The following is a 25048-nucleotide window of genomic DNA, read 5'->3' on the forward strand; positions in this document are numbered from 1 at the left end:
GTCTTCTTTCTATCGAGGTGTAATCCATATTGAAGGTTAAATATTTGATCTTCAGTAATCCGTAAGCACTTTCACCAAGCAAGATAGCGTCATCTACCGATTACCATAGGTTGATAAGGTGTTCCTCCAACCCTAATGCCATGTTTTTCAAAGAATTCAGCTTCACAGATTACTTGCTTGGCATGTAGAATGAATAAGGATGGTAAAAGGAAAAACCCTGATTCATAGTTTTCTTTATTTTAAATCTCACAATATTACTTTGTAGATTCCTCACAAAGGGTCAATGTACTGCTGAAACATTTTATTCATTTCTTCAGCAAAAAATGTATTCCTAGTTACGTAGACACTCAACATAAGCACAATGCATGGTCTATCATTCTCATTCTTTTCAACATTAATCACAATTAATTTGATCCACAAAGCCAAACACCTTTGTATAATTGATGAAGCACAGGTCATATTTGTTATTCTCAGCGTTCAGTCAACATTCACGATCTAGGTCCTCTTCTTAAAGGCCACAATCTCTTCTGAATCCAACGTGGATTTCTGGCAGGTCCTTCTCAATGTACTGTGGGATCATTTTTTTAAAATTATCTTTAGCAAAGTATCACTTGCATGTAACATTAATTATATTGTTCAATAATATCCACATTTTGAACTAGAAGGATATTTGAGAAACAAAATCTTGACATTATATTTTAAAATTAAAAAGTTTCTATTTTCTGCAATACTTTTAGACAGCTTGAATTTTAACATATTTTCAACTTTCATCAGTGATATAAGAATCTATAATCAAAGATTTACTTCAGGTCTAAGATTCCACTACTGGTAATCCATAAGTAAATGAAATCCAATAAGATATTATGTAAATTATTATGTTGTATTAATATATTATGTAAACAACACACCAATTATGGTATAACTATAAATGTTCTAGATCATTATACACATATTATGTAAATTATTTATTATTCCAAATAATAATTCAGTCATTCAAAATAGAAAAACATACTTTTCCCCAGATGTAAATCAGTAACTATTCCAATTATCATTATTTCTTATAGATTTAAACAAATTCCAGAATTAAATAGTAATTTACAAAATTACAAAGTGAGTGGGAGGCAACAGGATCACTGAAGACAAAGCGGGTACTTAAGCAAATGTGGTGAAGAAAGCTGATGGAACCCGGCTACCAAAAGATATAGCGTCTGGGGTCTTAAAGGCTTGAAGGTAAACAAGCAGTCATTTAACTAAGAAGCAACAAAGCCCAAATGGAAGAAGTACACCAGCATGTGTGATCATGAGGTGTTGAAGGAATCAGGTATTAGGCATCAAAGAACAAAAATAATCAAATCATTGTAAATGAAGCGGAGTTCAGATTGGGGACCCAGACCCATCTGTAGCCAATTGGACATCCCCTTACAGGAAGGGTCACAGAGTAGAGATGAGCCAATCAGTGTGTAGTGTAGCAACAATGAAACATACAACTTTCCTCTAGTTCCTAAATGCTTCCTTCCTCTTCCCCACCCACTATAATGATCGCAATTCTACCTTACAAATCCGGCTAGACCAGAGGATGGACACTGGTACAGATAGGAATTGCAAACACAGGAAATCCAGGACAGATGATCCCTTCAGGACCAGTGCTGAAAGTGGTGATACTAGAAGGGTAGAGAGAGGGTAGGGTGGAAAGGGGAAACTGATGACAAGGATCTACATATAACCTCCTCCCTGAGGGATGGACAACAGAAAAGTGGATGAAGGGAGACATTGGACAGTGTAAGATATGACAAAAGGATAATAATTTACAAATTATCAAGGGTTCATGAGGGAGGGGAAGCAGGAGGGAGGGAGAAAAATGAGGAGCTGATACCAAGGGCTCAAGAAGAAAGCAAATGTTTTTAGAATGATGATGGCAACAAATGTACAAATGTGCTTGACACAAGGGATGAATTGTGATAAGTGTTGTATGAGCCCCCAATAAAATGATTTTTTTAAGTTAGTGGAAGGTAAAATCTAGTAAGATATTTATGAGATATACTAAAACCTTCTTTTACAACCTACATTTAAGAAAGCTCTGGGTTATAACTTATGGTAGCCCAAATCTTTCATCATCAATTGAGTGAAGTAGGTTAATAGTTCCCTAGTGTTATTTTGGGTTTCTTCTCTCCGAGATATGTATTAGCAACATTAATCAATATGTTTTCATATCTTTTGTAAACACATGAGTTAAGCATTCATTTCTAGTACCTTTCTGTTGAATAAGTATGTTGCCCTTAAGGTATGCCTGTGGTTTGATCATTTAATCTTATTTGAAAATATAATCTTGTCAATATTTTCACTTCTGAAAAATATCTTAGGTATTTTCTATTAAAGATTAATGACTCCAAATGTCACACACACACACACACATACACACACACCTAAAAATATATGTTGCTTTGCTCTTCTGGTCCCTGGCGTTCCGGGAGTTGCAGGCGTCAGTACAGACATGGCCAAATCCAAGAACCACACCACGCACAACCAATACCGGAAATGGCACAGAAACGGCATCAAAAAACCCCGGTCACAACGATACGAATCTCTGAAGGGGGTGGACCCCAAGTTCCTGAGGAACATGTGCTTCGCCAAGAAGCACAACAAGAAGGGCCTGATGAAAATGCAAGCCAACAACGCCAAGGCTGCGGCTGCTCGTGCTGAGGCCATCAAGGATCTTGTGAAGCCCACAGAGGTCAAGGCCAAGATCCCAATGGGCATCAACCGCAAGCTCAGCCAACTGGCCTACATTGCCCACCCCAAGCTTGGCAAGCCGGCTTGGGCACGTATTGCCAAGGGTCTGAGGCTCTGCCGGCCCAAGGCCAAGGTACAAAGCAAGGCTGATGCTCCAGCCAAGGCCACGACTCCAGCAAAAACTCCCAAAGGTGCCCCTGCCCCAGCTCAAGCTCCCAAAGGCCCCCAGGCTCACACAAAGTAGAGTTCTCCATGAGGGCGAGAGGGACTGGTGTGAGCCCTGGGCTGCTGCCTGCATGGCACTGGTGTCTTCTTGTGCTGTTTTTACAAATAAACCCACATGGCACTGTAAAAAAAAATATATATATATATGTTGTTTTTTTAAATAAATGTCACTCTAAATCTTATTTAATAAATAGTCATCAAGAAACTTTTACACATTTATGGCCATCATGATTTCAAAGCATTCTCTTTCCACTTGAGCCCCTGATATCAGCTCCCCATTTCTTCTCTCTCCCTCCCCCGCCTACCCTCCCTCATGAACACTTGATACATTATAGATTATTATTTCCATATCTTACATCGTCCTCCGTCGCCCCTCACCCATTTTTCCATTATTTGTCCTCCTGGGAGGGGGTTCAAGATTGATCGTTGTGATCAATTCCCTTTCTCCTCCCACCCTCTCCTACTCCTCCTGGTATCTCTGCTCTCCTTGTTGGCCCTGAGGGGTTTATCTATCCTGGATTCCCTGTGTTGCAGGCTCTTATCTGTAGCAGTGTGCATGCTCTGGTCTAATTCTATTTGTAAGGTTGAATTGAGGTCATGATATTTCGGAAGGAAACAACAAAGAGCTAGAGGAAAGTTGTGCTTTTCATCAATGCTAATCTGCACCCTGACTGGCTCATCTCTTCCGTGACCCCTCTGTGTGGGGTTGTCCGATTATCTGCAGATGGGCATTGAGTCTCCACTCCATGCACCACCACCCCCCAATTCACCTTGAGTATGGTTTTGTTCTGGGTCTTGGATGCCTGATGCACACAGGCTGGCGTGCTTCTTCCTTCGTTACAGCCCCTGTGAAAATCCATCTTGCAATGGCCTTCCTCTTTTTCACTAACCTCCACCTTACCAAGCATGATGTCCTTTTCCAAAAACATGTCTCTCCTAACAATATGTCCCAAGAATGTGAGACAAAGTCTCCCCATCCTTGCTTCTAAGGAGAATTCTGGCTGAACATCTTAAAGATAGATTTATCCGGTCTTTTGGCAGTCCGTGGAACAATATTCTTCACCAGCAACATAATTCAATTTCATCAATTTTTCTTTGGCCTTCCTTATTCGATGTCCAACTTTCACTTGCATATGAGGTAATTGAAAAATACCATGATTTGTGTGAGGTGAACCTTACTCCTCAAAGCAACATTCTTGCTTTTCAAGACATTGAAAAGATCTTTCGCAGAGGATTCAGCTATGGTAGTAACATCTTTTGATCTTGACTGCTGCTTCAAACTGCATTGATTGTAGATCCACAGGATAAAATCCTTAGCAAGTTCAACCTTTTGTCCACGGAAAATCCGTTCCCCATTGGTCCAGGTGTGAGGAAATTGGTTTTGTACATTAAGTTGTAATCCACATAGAAGGCTGCAATCCTTGATCCTCACCAGCAAGGGCGCCAAGTCCTCTTCACTTTCAGCAAGCAAGCCTGCGCCATCTGCATATGAAAGGTTGGTAATAAACCTACCTCCAATCCTGATGTCAGCATTCTCCTCCACATAATCCAGTTTTTCTGATAAGTTCCTCATCACACAGATGGATAAGTATGGTGAGAGAACATAACTCTGGTTGGGAACAATGCGCTATCCCTTGTTCTGTTTGCACAGTTGTACAAGTTCCACGTGGGCATGATAACTGTTCGGAAATTCCCACTTTTCTTAAGGGCAATCCATAGTTTGTTATGATCCACACAGTCAGATATCTTTGCACGTTCAATAAAGCACAAGTAAACTTCTTTCTGGCACTCTCTGCTTGCAACCAAGATTGATCTGACATCAGCAATTGTATTGGACAGGGTTCTCTAGAGAGACGAACCACATTGCTAGTAATTATATATAAATATATTTATAAAGATAGCTATATAATTCAAGAAATGAACCGTTAAATCATATGCAGATAGATAACACAAGAAATTAACAGTTAAATTATATAGCAGTGAGACACTAGCAGTCCTTTAAGGCTTGAGAGCTGCAAGTTGCCAATCCCCTTCTGTAGAGAGAGCTGGGCTAAATATATCAAGGCAGCAAACAGCAAGGCTGGTCCCCACTGTCATCAACTGTCGGTCCCCAGCTCCAGAGATGAACATTCCAATCATGTGGGCTTAAAGGGACCTCAACTTACAGCGACACAGTCCACAGGCTAGGCATCCCACAGGTAGTGTACCCCTTTAAACTGAGGCACAGAACAACCAAGGTGAGGCTCACCGAGCCATTTATCCCTCTGCCCTTCAGTTAATCCTACTTGTGTTTATCGGCCAGGCTGGCACAGTCAACTATAGCAGCAATGATATCCCTTTTTTCACATCCTCTTCTGAATCTGGTCTGCACCTCTTTGGGCTTCCTTTCTATTTACTGCTGCAGCCATTGTTATTAAGCCTCAACACATTTTAATTGCATGTGATATTTTTCTCATATTTGTGCATTCTGTTGGGTCACCTTTCTTTGGAATGTGCTATAAATATGGATCTTTTTGAGTCAACTGATGAGGTAGCTATCTCCCAAATTCCCAGCCAGAGATGAATGAATGCTTCCAGTGTTTCATCAGCCTGAAGCTGGTGAGGCATTACTTCTAGCGGGGGGCTTTCCCAGACATTATGGCACACATGAAACATGGCTAAAATTATTCAGCCCTGTTTTAATGGCAAGGGTTTCCTATATGAGGTTGCTATGAATACCTATTTATATTTATAAGGAAATAAAAGACAAACCATTATAATGAGGCACTTGGATGTGTGCCACAACAATAAAACATAGGTTTGTGTTTCAATGGGTGACAAAAAATGCTGATTCTAGGTTTGGTGGGCCAGGATGTGCTCCGCTCTCTCATCCTCCCCTGTCATTTGCTCCAGTGTGCTCTGATCAGACATGTCCCTCTCCCCTAGCTGCAGCTTCAGTGAAGTCCTCTCAAATAAATTCTACTGGGGGGAGGGGCTGTTGTACACGTACCTGGGATTGGGGCCTGGCTCTTAGACCCTCCACTGGCTCCCTCTCCATGTTGGCATGCTGCATTGGCATCCCAGAACGCCGGATTTAAGTCCGGTCCTTCTTTCTTGTGAAGATATTAACAATGCCTTTCCCTTGAGAGGGTTAGTGCCCTATTCACCATTACACATTTCTATCTTTTAATTTTTTCCTTTCCTCCCCCACCCTCCCTTTCAGTTGGCTACCATATGTAGCCCCTGGATTTGGTCTGGCCCCTGCCATACTTCCTGGACCTCACCCCAAGGATGTTCCCTATGCCCCTTTTGCATTTTTTTTAGACTTACCTCAGTGGATGCATGTTGTACTTGTCCTTTTGTGCTTGGCTTACTTCACCTAGCATAATTTTCTCCAGTTTTTCCCATGCAGCGATGTGCTTCATGCATTCATACCTACATTTTACTCCATTGCATGCATGTAACAGTTTTTTAATCCATTCATCTGTTGATGGAAATTTGTGTTGTTTCTAATGCCTTACAATTGAGGGGGTAAAATGAGGGGCTGATACCAAGGGCTTAAGTTTAGAGAAAATATTTTGTCAATAATAAGGGCAAGGAATGTACAAATGTGCTTAACACAATTGATGTATCAATGGATTGTGATAAGAGTTATACGAGCCACCAGTAAAATGATTTTTTAAACATTTTATTAGGGGCTCATACAACTCTTATCACAATCCATATATATACATACATCAATTGTATTAAGCACATCTGTACATTCTTTGCTATAATCATTTTCAAAGCACTTGCTCTCTACTTAAGCCCTTTGCATCGGGACCTCTCTTTTTTCCCCCTCCCTTCCCGCTACCCCCTCCCTCATGAGCCCTTGATAATTATAGATTATTATTTTGTCATATCTTTCCCTATCCTGCGTCTCTCTTCACCCCCTTCTCTGTTGTCTGTCCCCAAGGGAGGTGGTCACATATAGATCCTTGTAATCAGTTCCCCCTTTCCAAACCACTCACCCTCTACTCTCCCAGTATCGCCCCTCACCCCCTGGAAGATATCATCCACCCTGGATTCCCTCTTCCTCCAGCTCCTATCTGTACCAGTGTACAACCTCTGCTCTACCCAGAGTATGCTGATTCTAATTTTAAATGATTATCACTTCATATTCTTATTGGGACTTGCCAGAGCATGCCTAGATGATAAAATTATAAACAAATTTTGCCACAATTCAAAAATACATACTTCTAATTTTATAAAGAATCCAGTATTTATTTTAATAAGTATAACAATGTTAAAGACATTAAAATAGTGTGATTATGTTGGAATTCAATATAATTATCTATATCAGATATTTTAAAAAGAAAAAGTGCCTTACATAATTGACGTATGTATGGATTGTGATGAGATGTATGAGCCCCAATAAAATGATTAAGAAAGAAAAAAAGAAAAAAGTGTTCTACTTTGCAGAATATATGTTAATTTAGAGAAAACCCTTTGGTGCATATGCTTATTCTCCTTTTCCCTACCTTTATCAATCCACTAAAAACAGTAGTCAGTTTCCCATATACCCTGCTTGTGATGTATTGCTAATTTCCCCTGAGTTTGCTCTCATTCGTGGCAACCTTAAATATAACGAGAGAAAATGTTGCCTGAAGAAAATGCAATGTTTCCTTGGTTATGATGTAGGTGTGTTCATTATTGGAACCTATATCAATTTATCTCACTGATACATTGCTTTCAGGAGCCCTGAACCTCACCTAGAAAGATATTCTTCCTGAATGTGCCCTCCTCCCGACACGCCTAAAGTTTGCCTCTACAGTTGGTGATGGTGGTAGCAGCCGTCAAGAAATCAAGCAACATATTGCACTAGCAAATCTATGACACAAGACCTTTCTAAGCGTTGAGGAGAGAGCATATCACTTTCAAGACTCAGATGTGCTTGACTCAAGCAGTGAGAGTAGGCTCATATGCATGTGAAAGTTGCATGATAGATAAAGAAGATGAGGGAAGAATTAATGAATTTGAATTCTGGTGATAGTGAAGAACAAACAAATCTCTCCTGGAAAAAGTGTAGTCAGAAGACTCCTCAGAATTAAGAATGGTGAAGGATTACCTCACATTCTTTGGACTGGTTGTCAGGAGAGGCCAGTCCCTGATAAAGGAAATAAAGTTTCGTTTACTAGAGAGCTAGCAAGCAAGAGGACGATCCTCAGTGAGATGTACTGAAACAATGGTGCAACTATAGGAGCAGCTGTAGAGGAAGGGAAAATATTTTGTCCTGTTGTACACAGGTCACTATGTACACTATGTACTCACACCACAGCACACAACAACAACAGCAAGGTGAAAACGCCAAAGTCACAGCTAGTATTCGGTACTCGATGGGGTCTTTGGGGAGTAAAGTTTTAGAAGTAGATTTTTCAAGCCATTCTGCTTAGCCTGTTTTAGTCTTAAAGCCCTCTCGAACCTGCCCTCCCGGGGTGACTCTACAGATATTTGAAATACCTGTTGCATAGTTTCCAGTATCGTTGAAACATTCAAGTCACCCCAGTAAAAAAATTAACAGATGGGTGCTGGACCACATTCTTAGGAAAATAAAATATATTCTCTAGGAGCAACTTAAGGCCTTATACCTGGTGAGCAAGTGAATCTCTGCATCTTGTGAATATGAAGAGGTACTTCCTCTCTCCCCTAAAAAACAAATGGAAAATAGCTCTGCTGGGCAGAACTTTCTATGTAGTACAACTCCAACATCCCACCCACCCCACCCCACCCCAGCATCAAGCAATTGAGCAACTTGCTCTGAGTTAGCCCATCCAGTAACGTTGCCTAGGAAGGTTCGCTCTGCTTCACAGTGCATTTTTCATAAAAGCAGTTTCACTTGACCTCATTTTTGTGATGACCGATTTACGAAAACAGCACGGGCCGTGAAACTTGTTTCCTGCTCAGGAAAAATGCGACAGAAATTCTTGTGGCGTTGGGCACAGCATACAAGGACAGGACGATGGGGAAAACTCCAGAGTACAAGTGGTTTTCTCATTTCAAAAAAGGGAAATGTCAATTAATGACAAACCTCCTGTGGCTGTCCATCAACTTCCCAAACAGATAAAAATGCTGACTCATAGTGCTTTGGGAGTTCATTCCACCAGGTCAGACCGTTAATCAAGACACATCTCTGACACACCCCTAGTAATACCAAAGAAATTAGCTAAAATTTCTCATGCGTTCTGAAGAGAAGAAACCCTGTAACAAACACATTGGTATAGAGATTTAGCTTCCTCCTGCCATATTCACTGTAAATCAATTATGTAAGATAACTTTTATTAAATAAAAGATTGTTTTGATAATTATCAATCAAGCATATATGTTTGAGCTCTTTCTTGTTCATTAGACTCGTGATAGAATATACAAATTATATTCTACCTACTGTCAGTATTCAACACATATTTATTTAATGTTTATACACTATATTTAGGAACATTAGGTACCGGAGTTAAAGAGGCATGAGAAGAATATACACTTACAATAAGTTTTCAGGCTCCTTTGTAATATGTAGCTAACATAATACCATAATGTAATCTGGGTTAGATATTGGCCGCGAGATGCTAGGAGAGCAGATGGAAACCACCCCACTCCAAGGTAGACAAATGGATATTCAACATTTACATTTCTGTTTACCCAAAGGGCAGTTCTACTCCATCTTGTTGGATTGATATGAGTAACAGTCAACAGATAGCAGTGAGTTTGGTTCTTTGAATCTGTCCTACAAAAGAAGTAAACTCTTAGTATGATCAGATGACAAAAGAACCAACTACATTCAATACTGCAGAATCAGTCAACAAGATGTTACGTGGCATGGCATCAATAATGATGCAAATATTTGTTATATCAAATAGGAAAAGTCATTCCATAATTTTTATGTCATGGAAACTTAGTTTACATATATAATTACATTATTTTTAGAATATACACCTTCTTGCACATATCATTTCCACTTGATTGATGATAGAGTAATACTGAGCAAGGCTAATATGAAACCATCAAGTGAGTGATAAGCAATTTGATTTGAATAATAATTTAATATCATACAGTTGGTTTCTATAAAAATAATGTTTTTCCTCCAATAAGGGAAATTAGTCACCAAAGATCACATAGCTTTGCTTCAAAATGCTAACACTCATGCCACAACTTTGATTCTTCTGCCAAGATCTGCTCCAGGCTCTACATTATATATCGATCAACAATAAAGCCCAAATCCAAACCCACTACTTTCAAGTCCAACCCTACTCATAACTACTCTACAGGTAGTTTCTGAATATAGCCTCATTTTTCTCCCGTAGGGTGGCTGATGGATTTGAACTGCCTACCTTCCTACCATTAGTCCAACCCTTACCTGACAGCACTACCTCTGCTAGATATTTAAAAAATTGGTAATGAAGACCATTTGGACTAAAATCCATATATTTCTACTTGGAGCAACAGAAAAAGATTTCTTTTCCTCAAAGCTTGGACTTTATATACCCAGTTGTTGTTTTTTTAATTGAGAGCTGGAGTATGTATTATCTACAAAAAAAATGTAAAGAGATCTATGGAGTGCTATGCAGTCTTCTTAGTGCTAGGGGGTGTGAGGTGAAACATCCTTTCATTTTGGAGGTAAATGTCTCTATTGGTGGAAATCCTAGACTATTGCTTCTACTCCAAAACACTTCTCTGAGATTTCAGTCCCCTGTGTCTTTAAAATATGTCTCCAATCTTCTGGCACACATGTTACTGGTTATTTGCTCTTCATAACGTGATTTTCTCAATATATAAAATGTTATGCTATTACACAGGGAACCAAATTCTGACCCCAAGCAGGAAAGCAGGTGCCCAGTAAAACATACCAGTTCAGACAAAAGCGTGGACTTCAGGAATTTCTGAGCTCTGACATTGAGAGACCATCACTGCCAGCCAATAACAATCTGCAGAGAGCATATTGATCCACTCCATGAAGGAGAAAATTATGGAACATAGCTGAAATTAGGTTTATCACATGATTAAGTTTCTCAATATTCATTATCATTCCCCAAGAACCATCAGTCTCCTACAAATATGAATATGGTAGTGATCAATGAATGTGATCGGGATCACTGCCCCTGTGTAACACACAAGTTTAGCGGGTGTCCCAGTACTCTGGTAGCTTAATAGAACACAGTGCATGTTTTGATTGCTTATTCTAATAGGGAAGGCATGATCTAGAGGCTTCCCCTCCAGTTCTTTTTCTATAGGCCCTCATACCACTTGTCAGAGTGTGGGGACTCTCACTCTTTGTATGAGGCTAAGTCACCACATCAGCAAAATCTTTATTAAATAAAAATATCAACATGGGAAGGTATAATTTGTTAACATACCCCCCATGTAGGTTTCGAAACCTTTCCACAAAGATATCTGAGCTCTTCCATTTCTATAACATCAAAATAGCAGTTTTGATATTCAAGTGACTTAACTATCATTCTTCAATGTTCTTTGTGTTTTAGGGAGAGAAAAAAATAAGCCTGAGGGGCAGGAGCAGGACTGGAAGGAGGGTAGAGTAAGAAGACCGAGGAAAATTCTCATAGAAGAACTCTTGCTACCCTGAAAAATGAGCAGGTCCATTATCCTAGTAGAATGCAAGCAAACAAACATTCCTCAATGCAGTTTCCTGGCACTTTTCTCACTAATAGTGCTTTCAAATTCCTTAAAATCCTTCTTAAGAAGCCCCATGATTGTCCTCTGTCTTTGACAAAATCTATCGAGCATATCCCTCTCTGGTCCCCCCAAAACAGCTGCTATAACCCTCTAAGCTGACTCCTTGCCCTTGAATTTCACTAGCCTTGCACATCCTCTCTGAAGCTACTGTTGTGATAGAACCATTCTTTCTCAAGAAACCTCAGGCACTCAGGTAACTGGGAGCTTATCTACTCGACAGCTACTCACTGATCAGAGGCGAGTTTAAAGACATCTGTTTGGAATAAACCTGTGCATGTATTAATTGGGACCCTAGGAGTGATACTTTATTTTTCCTAACGCTGATATATCTCTCCCAACTATACTTGTTTCAGAAGACATAGCGTTGGCACCACGGTAAAATAGACTTCGACCAAAAATCCACTTATCACCCAAACTCATAGGCCTTTTCTTTGATGCACTTTGGGTCTCCAGAGATTATTGTTCTCCCAGAGCCAGTGTCTAATCATTCCCTAACGTTTTGTTCATTTGTCTCTCATCAATACTGAGTTCCTCTGGCAATGCGGACAATACACACAGTTCTCTTGGAAGAGAACTCGAACATTTGCAGAAGGTGTTGTACGTGATGGTATTAGGCCACTTTCCAAGTAGAATGCTTCCCCCAGGGGCTCCAAAGGGGCTCTAGAATGAGCTGACTGTAATGAAGGTGAGGGGCCCGGCAGTACTGTGGGTTAGGCACGGGGCTACCAGCTGCGAGGTCGGTGTACAGGCCATGAGCCAATCAGCAGGAGAAAGATGGTCTCTGATCCTCTGAAGACTCACCATCTTAAAATCCATACAGAGGGTCTCTATGGCTAGAAATGGGTTTCACTTTTGACAGTTTTACTGAGGAATTCAGTAAACTGAGCGTTCTGACAACTTGAGCAAATTCCTCTTCACCAGAGGTGTGGTGCAGTGGTTATGTGTTGGGCTGAGATTTGCATGGTCATCAGTGCCAAACCACCAGCAGCTCTGCCGGAAAAAAGACTGGGCTTTCTCCTCCCTTAAACAATTAGTCTGGCAAACCCACAGGGGGGCAGTTACGAGACAGCATTGACTCGAAGGCAGTGAGTTTTGTTTTTGATATGGTTTTATATAAATAAAGTACAGACAATATTGAGAGTCGGGAGTACCTTGCTCACTTAACCCCTACCAAAGATATTCTAGAATTATCTTTAGAAGTAAAGATGTGGAGAATTCACTCACCTACTCTGGATATGTTATCCTCTATAAAAGGAAATCGCGTTTAATAAAGCCAAGCATCAGCAAAGTGAAAGAGCCCATTGGGCTCAGACTTAGTAACAATTGTGGAGATGGTGCAGGCCTGGACAGTGTTGTGTTCTTTTGTTCACAGGGTTGCTGCATTGGCACCTGCTGAATGGCACCTAACAACAACACTCTGCTTCCTGAACAAAGATATGCTGATATTATGTAACTTCTGGACATTGATAGCCAATACTTTCCTACACTGGAATCATTTAATTCATGTTCACATGGATAAGCAAATTGCAATAGCAACCTTTCCTATCTTTATTTCCAAACTACAGTGGGTCAATATTCTTACCCATGCTGTGTTGGACAGGGTTCTCTAGAGAGACAAACCAGATTGCTAGTAATTATATATAAATATATTTATAAAGATATATATATAATACAAGAAATGAACCATTAAATTATATACAGATAGATAATGCAAGAAATTAACAGTTAAACTATAAAGCAGTGAGACACTAGCAGTCCTTTAAGGATTGAGAGCCGCCAGTTGCCAGTCTCCTTCTGTAGAGAAAGCTGGGCTATATATATCCAGGCAGCAAACAGCAAGGCAGGTCCCCAACTGTCATCAACTGTCAGTCCCCAGCTCCAGAGATGAACATTCCAATCATGTAGGCTTAAAGGGACCTCAACTTACAGTGACACAGTCCACAGGCTAGGCATCCCACAGGTAGTGTACCCCTTTAAACTGAGACACAGAACAACCAAGGCGAGGCTCACTGAGCCATTTATCCCTCTGCCCTTCAGTTAATCTTACTTGTGTTTATCAGCCAGGCTGGCACAATAAACTATCGCAATCCACCCTTTGCCAACCTGGCACCTGTACACAATTCTTTACCCATACATACTTATATAATTTCCAGATATTAATGAAATCACACTTATACTTATCATCAATCATCTATCATACATGTAAATGAAAACACAGAGTCAAATTATATCTGATATATCATAGTTGAACAAAGGAAATGTATGCAATAATCACATACAAAGAAAATACATTGACAATTATAAGCCTCGCTTTTGCAATTGATCATGTGGTCGTAATTGATAGGTAGAACTACCTTCTACTGCTACCCATTCTGTATTACCTTTGCCCTCAGCAAGCACCTCAGCTGGCTGTGGTTTTTGGCCTGGCGGGGTGACCCCGACCTTCATTCCTGAGGGGTCTGGGTCATTATAAGTCCTGTTAGGATTGGGTTGCTGTGACTTACCATTTACTTTAATAACAGGGCATGGTAACACTAAGAGTCAGCCTATGGGATCTCCTGGATTCCAGACATAGTCTTCTTTACCTCCATTATGTAACACCAGTCCAATTTCTCCTTGGTAATCAGGATCAATCACCCCACTCCTGGTACCACAATGTGTTGGACAGGGTTCTCTAAGGAGACAAACCAGATTGCTAGTACTTATATATAAATATATTTATAAAGATAGATATATAATACAAGAAATGAACCATTAAATTATATACAAACAGATAATGTTTTTTCCAAAACCATTTTGTTGGGATATCATATCATTCCATAGTTCAATCACATCAAGCAGTATTGTACAATTGCTACCACAATCAGTTTTAAAAGATATTTTCATTCTTGAAGTCCTTGACATCAACTCCCTTTTATGCCCCCCCTCACCACGACTGCACCCTCCCTCCCCCAGAGACCCTTACTCTATTCCCATTAACTTTCTATTCTTCATGTAAGGAAAAAGCACCCACAGCAAAAAAAGCTTAAACATAAAATTCAACAAATAGAGAAGCAAATTATATTTTTGGATAAATTTCCCTAACCCCGGAATCAAGAGATGAATTTTATCCAGGCCAATAATAATTGTCCTGGAGTCGATCTGATTCATGATTAACTCATATGCTACAACGTAGAACTGCCCTCCCTAGGGTTTTCTTGGCTGCAGTATTTGTGGGAGCAAATCACCAGACCTGTTTTCCATGATGTCTCCTGTTGGTTGAACTACTGCATTTAGGTTGGTAGTCAAGCAGTACTGACTTAGTTATCTTATGTTCCTTTCATAGAACTACGCATAAGAGTGACTTTAGCAAACAAGATGTTATTATCTCCATTAAGGGGGCTGGAAGTCTGAATTGAGGGTGCGAGATGGAGGAAAGGATTTCTCTTGGTTGATTCTGGAGGAAGGTCCTTCTTTGTTGATTCCTTGGTGCCCACTATATGATTTGGCTTCTAATATCTCCAAGCTCAGTTTGATCTTGTGTTTTGTCTTTTTTGTATTTCAAAGCCTGTCGACCTATATGACACTAACTACTACTACACTACACTACACTAACTGCTACTACACTAACTACTACTCCAATACACTACTACTACTACTATGCTCACTGCTACTACACTACACTAACTACTACTACACTACACTAACTGCTACACTAACTACTACACTACACGAACTATTACTACACTACTACTACACTACACTAACTGCTACTACACTACACTAACTGCTACTACACTAACTGCTACTACACTAACTATACTACACTAACTACACTACACTGCTACTACACTAACTACACTACACTAACTGCTACTACACTAACTGCTACACTACACTATTACTACACTAACTATTACTACACTACACTACTACTACACTAACTGCTACTACACTACACTAACTGCTACTACACTACTACTACACTACACTAACTACTACTACTACACTAACTACTACTACACTAACTACTACTACTCTAACTACTACTACACTAACTGCTACTACACTACACTAACTACTACTACACTAACTGCTACTACACTACACTACACTAACTACTACTACACTACACTAACTGCTACTACACTAACTACTACTACACTACACTAACTACTACACTACTACTACACTACACTAACTACTACACTAACTACTACTACACTACACTAACTGCTACTACACTACTACTACACTACACTAACTACTACTACTACACTAACTACTACTACACTAACTACTACTACTCTAACTACTACTACACTAACTGCTACTACACTACACTAACTACTACTACACTAACTGCTACTACACTACACTACACTAACTACTACTACACTACACTAACTGCTACTACACTAACTACTACTACACTACACTAATTATTACTACACTAACTACTACTATACTACACTAACTGCTACTACACTACTTCTACACTACACCAACTGCTACTACACTAACTACTACTACACGACAATAACTGCCACTACACTAAGCTGCCTCATGGACATAAGAAAGACAAGCCATCCTCAACTGAACCTGAAATCCATACATAGAACCACAGTTATTGAGGGTAGGCTTTACTCCACATATTTTGGGGGAACCAAATTCAACTCATTACAAACACTCAGAGAGCTCACAAGGGAAAAGTTTCATTGTTCTATGATTATAATACACTTAAATCTTGAGCTGAGTAGTTTTAGCATATTTATTTTCCAATGAAGGCAAGAATGCAAATATTCCCACCAAGCTCCCAGGATGATATCTCTGAACGCAAAGCAGAGTTGAGAACAGACATACACCATCAGATCTCACTGGCTGATGCTCACTGTCTCCAGTGCATAATTGAGTCATCCTGTTCATTGTAGGAGCTTCTTCATCTGCGTTAACCATGGACATACACATACTCACACGAATCAGAAAATGCTGCCAAAGCTAAACAATGCAAAATTATACTCTCTCTGCTTCTCATATGTCAACACAACAGCCTTGTTCACTGTAAGTCCCTGGGAGGTATACATCTGACTGCTAGCCAACATGTTGGTGGTTGAAACCACCCACAGGGAACGTGGTAAAAGGCCTGTCAATCGATTCCCTCAAACTCAGTCGTTGATAATCTGATAAGGTGCAGTGCTATTCTGACACACAGAGGGTCGTGTATATGAGAACTGTCTAAATAACAACTCCTTCTTTGGAAAATTGTGCACTATGTTTATATAAATAGGTATATATGTTGCATAATATCCAGGAATATACACTGCATTGACACAGATTTAAGGAGGCTCAAGAAGCAGCAGGGAGGAATGCCAGCCCTGGCATCAGAGCCTAGCTGGGAGGGGCGGGGTGAGGCCCGCTGTAAAATTACAGAATGCTTACTGCCCGCTCCCAGCCCCACCTTTCAAGGCTCCTCCAAGTCTCCCGTGGCTGCCTCCCAAAGCAACTGGAATTTTTTCTTTCACCTTCCTTTGTCAAACTGTTTGAATGCAAACAGGTATACTTAAAACACTCTCTGGGAGAAAAAACCGTCACTTTGAGAGCACAGAAGGGTAGGACCAGATGTCTTAATGGTTAGTCATACCAAAATCACAGTGCTTGCTTTTCTGTTTGTTTGTTTTTAAAATATTAGACCACACCCTAAACTTTAGGTGACTTTAGAAAAAGTGGTACTTCCCTGCCTTCTGCTGTTGAGAAGGAACTAATGGACTGTCTAGATCTATCGGGCTAATTCTTGACCCAATAGTCTTGAGAAAACGCAGTCATCTCTGTCTTGTCTCAGAGCAGGGTGTCCTGGTGACGCAGTGATTACGCTGTGACCTCCCGGTCGACAGTTTGAGAGAAAGCTGGGTCTTTCTGCTCCCATCCACAGATACAGTCCAGCAAACGCAGACCAACCCTATTCCTACAGGGTGGCTGTGAGCTGGCTTCCACTGATGACAATGAATTTGGTTTGTGATTTTGTCTTGGGACACCAGTAAGTCCTTAAGAATGAAGATGCCCTCTGGGAAAACATTTTCCCACTGAGCTACATAAAATGTGTGTATTGTTGTGATGGGGTTGGGGGGAGGATGACGACTCTACCTTGGTCACTGATGTTGGAACCTGTAGTTTTACACAGGTGCCAAAGGAAACGGGATACATGTGCTGTGCACATTTCAATGTGGAATCATTGGGGGGGGGGGCGGTATCCTAGCAATTATGTGTATTTTTAGTAACTAACAGCATCAGATGTAAATGATACAACTAATTTGGAAAGGAGTTAAAAGAATATTGAAACAAAAAAGAGAGAAAAGAGTCATTTAGAAAATAGGAAAATGAGTAATTTAGAAAGAGAATTAAATAAAAAGTAAAGAGAAAGAAAACAATTTTAACTTAGTAGCATATTGATAGGGTACATACTTCTGTACATATGGAGTTAGAAAATATTGAACTAGGGCTCTTTAGAGATACCCATGGGAAATTAATAAGAGAAATAAGCAGAATGCAAAAAATATTTGTAGTACTATTCTATTTTTGAAAAGCTAAAATAAAACATGTATGTATAATCACTAGAAGGTAATTATATAAGCAAGGAAAAAGTCAGGAAAGGGCATAAGCTAACTTTTTATCATTAATTGAATTGTATATTTTATTTTACCACATTATATTAATTTTTAATTGAAGGAATATCTAAATCATTTGAATTTCAAAAAGTTCCTATACATACCTTCATATCCATGCGTGGTTGACCATATACATTAAATGACTTGTTTTCAAAAATCAATGTTACTTCACTATTTTGAAAGTAAAGCTTTGGTGTTTCTATAAAAATGTATCTTGCTGGAGCCACCCTATATTAAGAATAGATTGTGAATAATAAGAGGCAAGTAGAATGAGTAGCCTACAGAGTGTTTTGATGAGGTAATGAATGAACATTCTTGGTGTAAGGGAGGTCAACAGCTTTAAATTATACCAGGAAATATGTGTAACAAAAGACACTATTCAGAGGGAATCAAAATTGCTTTGTTGGAAGGAACAGAAACATAGACTATTTTTTCCTTTAATTTATTTAATCTATTGCATTACATCTTCACTCTATTCAGCGCTGCAAGTATCGATGGGAATGATGATTTATTCTGGAAGAGTGCGATCCTGTTGAGATTTTTGAATAAAGAAATAATTGAAATGCTTGTAACTAAAATATATCAGATTCTCTCTTCTATTACTTAGAGGAGATAATGTTGTATAAAGGAAACACATTACATTCTTATCTGCTGTTCCAAGCATGGCAATGGGCAAAGTGTCAACTTCTTTGGCACATCTCTTTTTCTCACCTCTTTATTGTAGCTTCTTGAAGTTTAAAACTTTAAATACACCGAGGAAATATATTTTGAATATACTTTCTCAAGAGGAAAACTAGTGTGGTCTTCGGATAAAGGAATTGTCCCCTCTATGGAACTGACTTAACGCTTTCTTGAGTCTCATAAATTCATTTTATAAGAAATGTTTAAAATTGCTTTCAAATTTTAGAATCACAAATCATATTTATTTTTCTGAGTTCGCTGAAAATCATTAAGAAATATTGATATTTTGTTTTATTTTACTCTTTTCATGTTTATAATTAGAGGCTGGCTCTATGTATATAATGTTCTGCCAGTGTTTCCTTTTTTGGAATGCAATATATAATAAAATAAGAAGAAGCCATGGACATAATAGTAAGGAACCTAGGTCCTGGAGTGGCTGGGAGTAATGAACATAGAGAACCCAGACTTTTTGGGCAAGGTCATTACTGGTGATGGCACATAGTGCTATTCTTACAACTCCGAAAGCAAACATCAATCAAGCCAATGGAAGACGCCATTGCCACCTTGTCCCCCAAAAGCTCATGAAGTGAAATCAAAGATCAAGGCAAAGCTCATTTGTTTTTTGATGTGATGGGGATAGGACATTTGGAGTTCATTTCACCGGGTCAGACCATTAATCAAGCTTTCTATTTAGAGGTTCAGAAAGATTGCTTAAAAGTGTGTGACCAAAAAAAAAATGGCCTGATTTGTGGCGGTTGGAGGACTGGTTTTGCCACCACAACAATGCAGCTGCTCACGCAGCCATCTCAGTGTGCCAGTTTGGGGCAAAAAAATAGTATGCCTCTCTTGCCCCACACACCTGACACAACTGATCTCAATCCGTGCCAAGACTTTTTGGTTCTGCAAATGAAAAGGGACATGAAATTACAGTGATTTGATGATGTAGAAGAGGTGAAGAAACAAACGAGAGAAGTGCTGTCAGCCATCCAAACAGATGAGTTTGAAAAAGGTTTCCGGGAATGGAATTGCAGATTTGACAAATATATTGAGTGTAATGGAGAGGAATGTGAAGGTGATAAGGTTGTTTTATAAAATATTTAAATACATAGCTTTGAAAAAAATCTGTTTTTTAGGGGTTACCCCCAGTATGTGCTACTTTATACTGCAAAATTATACCCCACTTGAGCATATACGATGTGCATTTGTGTCATCATTGATGACCCTAAATTTGATCCCCTGATTTAGATAGTGTGCATCAAATGTAAAGGTATAGTTTTGTTTCTGCAATTAATAAATAAACCATTAGTGATAGTTCAAGGCTTGAATGCAGCTCACTTAGACAAAAATATCATTTAATAGGTGAAGAATCTCTTTATAATCCATACCTGTATCCTGACAGTTATAAATTATTACATAAATTAGAAAATAGTAGTTTATAATCTTGCCTTCCTCATACATGTATTGCTGGTATTCTTCTGAAAAGAAGAATGACTTTTAACTTTGCTTTTTGATTTTTCTGCTGTGGACTCATGAATTGTTTTCTTAAGTGGTTAAAAATCTAAGTACAATCCATTGTTCTTTTTGGTGCTGTATTTGTATAAATTTTGCCAGTAGTGACCCTTCTTGACAGCTCCTCTGTCCCTTTGACATGTCTCTGCCCATTTCTGCGCACATCTTTGATTTATCATACAAGATATATCTGCCTTACTTTACTTCACCAGTCTCAGACAGGGATTCAGTCAGGTTTCTGAGTTTAAAGAGACACTGTGGCCTCCATCTAACCCTCCCCACATCTACAAACAATGCTTCTACCTCTCTAACCCTGCTCTCTTCCATTTACATCACACCAAATCGTTGTCACTCTTCAGGGACAAAAATTTAGCTCCTTGTAAATAAGCTTGGAGTTTGGGGAATCAGAAGAAACATGAAGGGAGATCTCGGGCTGTGGTGTGAATGAGCTAAGGCTTCCCAATGAAACCCTAAGAGGACAACTCTTGTTGCCCTCAAAGAACGCGCAGGGCATTGCCATGGGGAGGAAGAACAAGTCTTCCTTTGGAGCGTTTGTGGAATTTTTCTTGTCATTTCAGTTTTCAATGCTCTTAAAACTGTCTCATGATGTTAAAAGCAAAGCAACACAGTTTTCATAAGCATCTGAGTAGATCCCTCCACTTTGAGTTTAACTGGAACAGCCAACCACTGCTTTCATTGGGCCTTTTTGGGCTTGTGGACGTTTGTTATTGACTTGGGTCAAGGTTTACTGAGTAGAACATGTTTTGATTCAGCAATTCATACACACTTTGTTTCATGCTGTTGATTGTTATATATAACTATATTTACATATGTGCATGCCTGTATTTAGACCTCTATAAAAGTCCTTTACCTCCCAGTTCTTTCCTCTATTTCCTTTTATTTCCTCCTGTCCCAATTTTATGCTCAACCTTCATTCTGCTCCAAGTAATTCCTTTTGGTTACATTGCACTTGATTAAATCCCACCAGGGGTTCTACACCCTCCTCGCCATTGTGCTTAGATCTCCTGTAGTTCCCTTGTTCCTGGGTCTGTTAGCTCCCTACTCCCTTTCCCCCACTTTGCTCTCTCCTATGTTCCCCAGAACGATCAGTCTCATTGTTTCCTCCTCTGGATTGTTTATCTTGCCTATCTTACACAGATAGACATGGAAAAAAGAAGAAGGAATAAGAAAAAGAGAGCTATAAATAGTTCCAGGTCTGTCTGCTGACCCTATATATACTTTCTGATCAAATATGATGAAGAGCCAAGCCCTGCCCTCTGAGATTGACATCTATGTTTGGGATCAATTGTCTAATTTTTAGGGGGATCCAGTCATCTAGTCTGCATTATGCTGTTTATGTGTATTCAGGAATGTTTGAGAGTATAATTATATCACGTATTAGGACTCCTGTGTTTGTTCCTATTTTTTTTTCAAGGACGACCTATTTGTAATAGATTTTGCACTTAGGTCTTTGGCCCAGCTTAAATTAATTTCTGTCTATGGTCTTGTTTCACTTTTCTGCAAATTGTCATCTGGTTTTTCTAGCACCATTTGTTAACGAGATTAGCTTTTCCCAGTGTAACTTGTTTCTACTATTTGCCAAAAATCAGTTTTCCGTAGGTGGATGGATTTATTTCTAGGTTCTCAATTCTGTTGCATTGGTGTCTGTCTCTGTCATTACGCCGGGTGCAGACTGGTCTGAGAACCACAGCTGTGCAGCCGACGTTGATGCGGAGGCGTGAGAGGTTCTGATTTGGATCTTCTATAGTAGTGCTTTGCTTGTGTGAGATTCCTTTTCATTCCACGTCAAGTTAATAATTAGGTTTTTAATCTCTTTATATAATTTGGTTGGAATATGGATGGAGATTTATAATACTTGTAAATTGCTTTGGGGTAGTATTGACATTTTAACAATGTTATTTCTTCCTGTCCTTAAACATGGTAGTCCTCCACTTACGTAGGTCCTTTTGTGTTTTGCTTCTTTTGTAATTTTATTTGCACAGGTCACCTATTGGTCCGATGAGCTCTCGCACTAAACATTCCCCTCTGAGGTGGTGTTATAAAAGGAACTGTCCCTCTCTCCTTCCCAGAGCTCTCTTCTCTTGTGCAAATGAATCCAACTTCTTTTTGTATGTTGATCAGACAGCCTATAGTTTTGCTGAATCTTTCAAGTAGTTTCAAAAGTTTTATTGCCTAGTCTTTATAATTTTCTAGATATAGGATCATGGGATGTAAAAACGAGTTTGCTTCTTCTTTGCCAATCTGCATGCCATCAAGTCCATTGTTTCACTTGAGAGTTCTAGGTAAGTCTTCCAGCAAAACACAGAACAGAACGCATGAGAGGACTATCCATATCGGAGTCCTGTCTGTGAGAGGAAAGTTTTTATAGGTTTTCTACTGAATGTAGTTTGGGCTGTTGGTTTTGAACATATGACTTTAATTAGGATGTGTAATCTCATGTCGATTTTGATTCCATTGTGTTTTTATCAATCGTGTGTTTTATCAATGTCATCTATGTGTCGATCTATATTATTATGGTGTTTCTCCCTTTGTGTTATTTATGTGGTGGATTGTCTTTTACAGTTTTGAACCATCCTGGCATTCTTGGTAGAATTTTATTTAGTATGGTATATTAGCTCTTTTATATCCAGTTTAATTCTATTAGCTAGGATTTTTGATTAATATTGTTTATGTTCATAAATCCCACTTGTCTATCAGTTTATTGTACTGCGATGCCTTTCTTACAGCAGTGATATTGGACGTTATGCCACTGGTATTTCAAATACCAGCAGTGTCATTGATCATGATCAGGTTTCAGCACTTTCCAGACTAAGAACATACTTTGAGGAAATAACAAGCAACCAATTCTGATTAGCCACTGTAGATCTTATGAGTAACAGAAGAAAAAAATATTGTATATTGTTTTAGAAGATGCGTACCTCAAGTTGGAAGACACTCAAAATATAAGTGGGGAAAGGCTGCCTACTAAAAGCAGCATCGACCATAACAACATGAGTGGAGTAAGCATATGAGACCTTGATTTGTTGATGGAGCATGACTGAAAATGAGAATAAACAGAACAAATGTCTATTTAATAATCATAGCATTGAATGTACAAAATATGAACTTAGGAAAATTGGAAATAATAAAAACTGAAATGGAACATGTAAAGATCAATATCTGAAGCATTAGTGAGATAAAGTGGACTGGCTTTAACCATTTTTAAATTGGACAATAATATAAAAATAAATAAATTGAACAATAAAATGCTTTATTATATTGGGAATGACAAATTCAGAAGGAATGGTATGGCATTAATTGTCAAAAAGAACATTTTAAGATCTATCTTACAGCACAATGCTATCTGTGATAGGATAATATCTACAAACCTACAAGGAAAAAAACTCTTATTCAAATTAATAGCCAGCTAGTAAAGCTAATGATTAAGACATTAAAAAATCCCACGAACTTTATGAGGATGAAATTGATCAAATATGTAATCAATATGCATTGGTAACTATTGCTATTTGGATGAAAAAGTTGGAAATACTAAAGAAGAAATAGTAGTTGGAAAACATGACCTTGATGATAGAAACAAAGTTAGAGTTGGCATAATAAATTATTTCAAGCTCAACAAATACTATACTTCACAAAAATTAAATTAACTATATCTGTAAGAAGATATGAAGGAGAAGATCATTATCAGCACCTAAAACAAAGGTAGTGGCTAATTGTGTAACCGATCATCAATTGTTCCTAAGCAAGTTTAAGTTGATGTTGATGAAAATTAAACACACAAGAGACAAAATACAACCATGGATAGATCAAAACTGAATTACAAGAATATCTCAATAACAAATTTGGTACATTGACAACTGACAGAGAACCTGGGCAATGACATCCAAACACACAACATGAACTAAGAAAAGGTTCATTATAAAAGACAGGAAAGGATGTATAAGATATACTGAGACTGGCTCCTGAATACACAGTAGCTAAAGCAAGTGGGAGAAATGAAGTAAAATGAAATTTTCAAAGAGAAATAAAGGAGACTAATTAATGTACTAAAATGAAATGTGCAAAGATGTTGAGTTAGAAACCCAAAAGAACAAACTCAGCAGACATCAAGCTGAATGAACTGAAGAAAGAATTCAAGCCTTGAGAGTCAATGGTGAAAGATTCTAGGGAGAGTGTACCTGAAAAATTAATTGATCAACTATCCTTCATCATACACACACACACACCCCAAAATTGATATTGAAGGAAGAAATCCAAGTTGAACTGAAAGCATTCTTCACAATCAAGATTTCAGCAATTGACAGACTCCCAACTGCAATGCTTTGACAAACTCCTGTGATACTGGACACACTTGTATAACTATGCCAAGAAACATGGAAGCAGCTAGCTGGCCAAGTGACTTGAAGAAGTTCATAATTATACCTATTTAAAAGATAGTTTACCCAACAGGAATCATCAAGCAATTCTATTAATATCAAGAGCAAGTAGAATTTTTCTGAAGATAATTTTTAAAATTATTGCAGCAGTTCACCAACAGGAAATTG

The 25048-nt window shown here is 38.8% G+C and overlaps 1 protein-coding gene across 1 annotated transcript; it reads left to right on the top strand.

The window, feature by feature from the left end:
• The first annotated feature begins 2491 nt into the window (after positions 1–2491).
• On the top strand, positions 2492–2974 carry LOC142426584 (large ribosomal subunit protein eL29-like). The gene has a single exon (XM_075532202.1). It carries the CDS (start codon positions 2492–2494, stop codon positions 2972–2974), a length of 483 nt encoding a protein of 160 aa, XP_075388317.1.
• Positions 2975–25048: the final 22074 nt, after the last annotated feature.

This window comes from Tenrec ecaudatus, chromosome 14 (assembly GCF_050624435.1).
Source record: "Tenrec ecaudatus isolate mTenEca1 chromosome 14, mTenEca1.hap1, whole genome shotgun sequence".
Taxonomy (NCBI): domain Eukaryota; kingdom Metazoa; phylum Chordata; class Mammalia; order Afrosoricida; family Tenrecidae; genus Tenrec; species Tenrec ecaudatus.

Excerpts from the sequence above, each read along its gene's own strand:
- LOC142426584 (XM_075532202.1), top strand. The coding sequence starts at position 2,492 with ATGGCCAAATCCAAGAACCACACCACGCACAACCAATACCGGAAATGG.